Below are 4212 nucleotides of genomic sequence, written 5' to 3'. Positions count from 1 at the left end.
TAACCGCTCCAGCTCGAAGGTGGAACAATCCAGCTGGAAGCAAACAGGACAGTGAGCTGAGGCAGCAGAACCAGAGCCCTTGGGCCCTCGGAGCCAAATAACCCACCAGGGAACACTGTTCACCAAAACCTGCCTGAACTGAAAACCAGAATGGGGAAAGGGGAGGCCTGGACTGGAGTTGGAGGGGACAGACATGCTGAGTGCTGGCTTTGTCCCTTCCCTTTCCCTTCTCACTGTCACACACCCACAGAGCATGTTTGCAGGGCAGAGCCCAGCCCTGGCTGTGACAGCAGATACCAAATCCCCATTTTCAGAGATGCCCCATGTTCTAAGTGTCTGCCAAAGGGAAGCACCACCTGCCCCTGAAGAGAGGAACAGCCTATCCTTAGAGCCAGACTTTGTGTGAGCCCCCCCAGCGTAGGGAAATAGGCTCTGGTTTTAGCCCATCACCTGCTGAATCCTGTCCAGCATCTCATTGACACGGATGTAGTCAAGGTAGACCAGCCCTGCCAGCTCCCAGTCCTGGATGAGGGTGCTGCGCTCCGGAGGGGACAGGTCTTCCAGGAACCCCTTCAGGTACTTGTAGTTCTCGTTGATAATTGCATCTAAAGAGAAAAGGGGTCAGGAACAGAGGCCACTCCGTCTCCCACAGCAGGGACAGCCACGGGACTGAGACCACTGCCCCTGTTCCCTTCTGCCCTAGGGGCACAGACCCACCTGAGGCCAAGTGCCTGACAACCAGCTTGTGGCACTGGTTCCAGTGCCCAGCCTTGAACAGGAAAAGGGCTTCCTTGTGCTTGTCCCCCTCCATCCTGGCCCGAACGGCCTTGGCCTCGTGGATCCACTGCGGGGGGACGCAGAGCCTCTGTGTCAGGAAGGTCTCCTTGGCCCAGGACTCGGGGCTCTCGGCGAGGGTGCAGTGCCGGCTCAGCAGCTCCCGCACGGCCTTCTCCCGGCACCTGGGGACAGACAGACACTCAGCAGGCCCTCCTCCCTGCCACCCAGGGTCACACCTCAACACCAGGAGCTGCAACAACATGGTCTGCAAGGGCCCTGCCAACCCAACCCAGGCTGGGACTCTACAGAGCAGTGGTCAAAGGTCAGCCAAATTCCTTCAGTACAGGTTAACCACTTAGAAATCATCATTGGGGTTTTGTTGCCAACTTAAGAACTTTTAAGTCTGGTTCAGGCCTCTAAAAGTAAATATTCAGGCTCGATTTGAAGTTATCACTTGACGAAAAACAGTATTGCAATGTATTAATTTGGGTTGGGAGGGACATTAAAGCTCATCCAGTTCCACCCTGTGCCGTGGACAGAGACATCTTCCACTAGGGGAACACCACTCCTTAATGCTGGCACACTATCAAGGGAAAATGGTTTCCCACTGCCAGAGGGCAGGGTTAGAAGGGAGATTGGGAAGAAATCCTTCCCTGGGAGGGTGGGCAGGCCCTGGCCCAGGTTGCCCAGAGAAGCTGTGGCTGCCCCTGGATCCCTGGAAGTGTCCAAGGCCAGGCTGGACAGGGCTTGGAACAACTTGAGCTGGTGGAAGGTGTCCCTGTGTGGAATGAGATGAGCTTTAAGGTCCCTCCCAAGCCAACTCGTTCTGGGATTCTGTGATTCTCTGATTGTCACAAGTATCATGAGGTTCTCCAGGGGCACAGTTTGATGGGGGAGAAGCCACAATAACCCCAGGTCTCTAAGACAGACTGCAGTTATTTCCAGGCCAGGAGGAGTCAGAAGGGTCACTCACTGCGCATCAGGCTCGTGCAGCATCACAAACACAGCCCACTCCCACAGCCCCTCGCTCTCCAGCTGGGCAGCAAAGCTGGTGTTCAGCACCCCCCGGCTCTGCTGGGACAGGTGGGAGTAGTTGAGGGCCCGCAGCACCTCCCACAGGTGCCAGCTGAGGCGGAAATCCAGCGGGTCAGACGTGACGCTCCTGGGATCCAGCAGCTGGTCAAGGTCATAGCACCTGGAGGGGAAGACACTGGTAACAAAGAGCTCACTGTGCCCACAAAATCAAATCAGAAATTGGGCTTTGGTTTTCTTTTTTAAAAAAGAAAAATAATAGGAGAAGCTGTTTACATTCTTTTGAGCCTGCAGCCAGACTGCCACCCCTTTTCCTCTATATGTGCTCCCTGAAGATTTCTCACTGCCAAAGCAGCAGCTATGGAGAAGCCTCACTACACTCCTCAGACAGACAAAGCACCTAAACCCCCACAAATGTGCCCCAGAGCTGAGGGCTCCCCATCTCTACCATCGCCAGGCGTGACAGTGTCACCACCTCCTGTCAGGGGTGGTACATGGGGGGCTCATTTTGGGCTGCTCTAAGTGCTTTGGGCTGATTTCACACCCCTGCTTTGGGAACTCAGGTAGTCACTGGCTGACCATGGTGTTTCTAAAGACACTTTGAGCTCTTTAGCCCCTTACCTGTCGCTGTAGAGCTTTAACAAATGGAAGCAGACATCTCTCAGGGGCCTTCCTGCACTGTCATCTTCTTCAACGACACAGCCGGAATCCTCCAGGTAAGGGGGCAGGGGGCAGCAGGCGTATTTTTCACACTCTGAGGTGTTCTGGGGGGATAGTTTTAACAGTAAGTGTGAAGACAATATTCTGAACAGAACTGAATTCCACAGCCTAGCAGACTCAGGAGAATCTCTCTGCCCCAAAGCAGGTTCAACCAACTGCCCCTGCAGCTGGAACTCCCACAGAACTACAGACCAACATGGAGAAACTGAACCCAAAATGCTCGGGCAGGTTCATGTTTCACACTGAGCTCTCACGAGCCACTGGTTGGAGGTACAGCCAGCTCTCACACACAGAGCCTGTACTCCTGAAGGGTTTTATAGCTGGAAAACCACAGATGACTTGATGGAAGGAAAGCTGGTGCATCCCTGTGAGCCTTCTCTCTGTAGCTAAGCAGAGTCTGGACAGCCAAGAGCAGCACTGAACACGCTGAGTCAGCCAGAGCAATTTCACAGGGAAATTTCCCTGAAGTTCAGTATTTTGAAGTGCTGAACTCTTTATATTGACACACAGAGAACTCTGAATACTGCAACAGAACACCAGTGACAAGTGGTGCTGCTGTGCTGAGGCTGCTTGAGGCACCGGATGGAGGCTGGGCTGGCTTTAGTTAAATGATTAAACACCTTTTTCAGCAGAGCCCTTTGTCCTCTGACACAGAGCTGGGCTCTGCACAGCAAACGGGGCTCTGCATAATGCATGGAGCCAGGCTGGGCTGGGGGGCAGTGTCTGTGCTGGGCAGCAGGGCGGGCACACACGGGCACAGGCTGGTGGATGTCACAGGGAGCTGTGCATTGATGTTCCCAATGGGAAAACAGGCTGCCTGGCTCCAATGGCCTTCCTGCTGCTGGGCACCGTCCCTCTGCCTAATCCTGTCCAGCTGTCAAACACCTGCAAACACTCCATTGGTGGGTCTTCTCCTCAGAAATTACGATTCTGTAGAATCCCAGGCTGGTTTGAGTTGGGAAGGGACCTCAAAGCCCATCCAGTGCCACCCCTGCCATGGGCAGGGACACCTTCCACCAGCCCAGGTTGCTCCAAGCCCCGTCCAACCTGGCCTGGGACACTTCCAGGGATCCAGGGGCAGCCACAGCTTCTCTGCCCAACCTGTGCCAGGGCCTGCCCACCCTCCCAGGGAAGGATTCCTTCCCAATATCCCATCTAACCATGCCCTCTGGCAGTGGGAAGCCATTCCCCCCTGTCCTACACTCAGTGCCACACTCAGTCTCTTGGCAGTGATACTTGACTGCTCCCAGGGGCACCAGTGCAGCACCAGACACCTGGGACCGGTGAGTGACCCACCTGGAAGGCTGACTCGTACATGGCCAGAGCCCTGGAGATGGAGGCAGTGGGGGGCAGGAGGTACCAGAGGTGCACGGCCACGCAGCGCTTCCAGTCCAGCAGCGAGCACACATTGATGCTGATCCTCTCTGACAGCTGCCACACCTGGGGAACGACCACCAGCCTGGTCACCAGCCCGGTCACCAGCCCCTCACACTGCTCAGAGAGATCCAGCTGTGCCACAGGCACATCTGAGGAACCAAACCACCCCAAACACACACACCTCACACTGCTCAGAGAGATCCAGCTGTGCCACAGGCACATCTGAGGAACCAAACCACCCCAAACACACACACCTCACACTGCTCAGAGAGATCCAGCTGTGCCACAGGCACATCTGAGGAACCA

General features: G+C 55.4%; 1 protein-coding gene across 1 annotated transcript in view; it reads right to left on the bottom strand.

Moving 5' to 3' along the window:
• The window catches only part of LOC114071991 (nuclear pore complex protein Nup98-Nup96-like), a gene marked incomplete at its 5' end in the record, with an annotated part of 5557 nt that extends 1537 nt beyond the window's left edge, over positions 1-4020 (bottom strand). Inside the window, 5 exons of the mRNA XM_027909898.1 lie at positions 451-605; positions 718-959; positions 1751-1972; positions 2431-2573; positions 3826-4020. Of these exons, the coding sequence (XP_027765699.1) occupies positions 451-605; positions 718-959; positions 1751-1972; positions 2431-2573; positions 3826-4020 (957 nt within the window). The remainder of the gene's footprint in view (positions 1-450; positions 606-717; positions 960-1750; positions 1973-2430; positions 2574-3825) is intronic.
• Between the last annotated feature and the right edge of the window lie 192 nt (positions 4021-4212).

The sequence above is a fragment of the Empidonax traillii genome, unplaced genomic scaffold, assembly GCF_003031625.1.
Source record: "Empidonax traillii isolate 1590-97213 ecotype Southwest subspecies unplaced genomic scaffold, ASM303162v1 scaffold2499:size23044, whole genome shotgun sequence".
Lineage (NCBI taxonomy): Eukaryota > Metazoa > Chordata > Aves > Passeriformes > Tyrannidae > Empidonax > Empidonax traillii.
The sequence above is the reverse complement of the archived record's forward strand: the minus strand, read 5'-3'. Positions and strand labels throughout refer to the sequence as shown.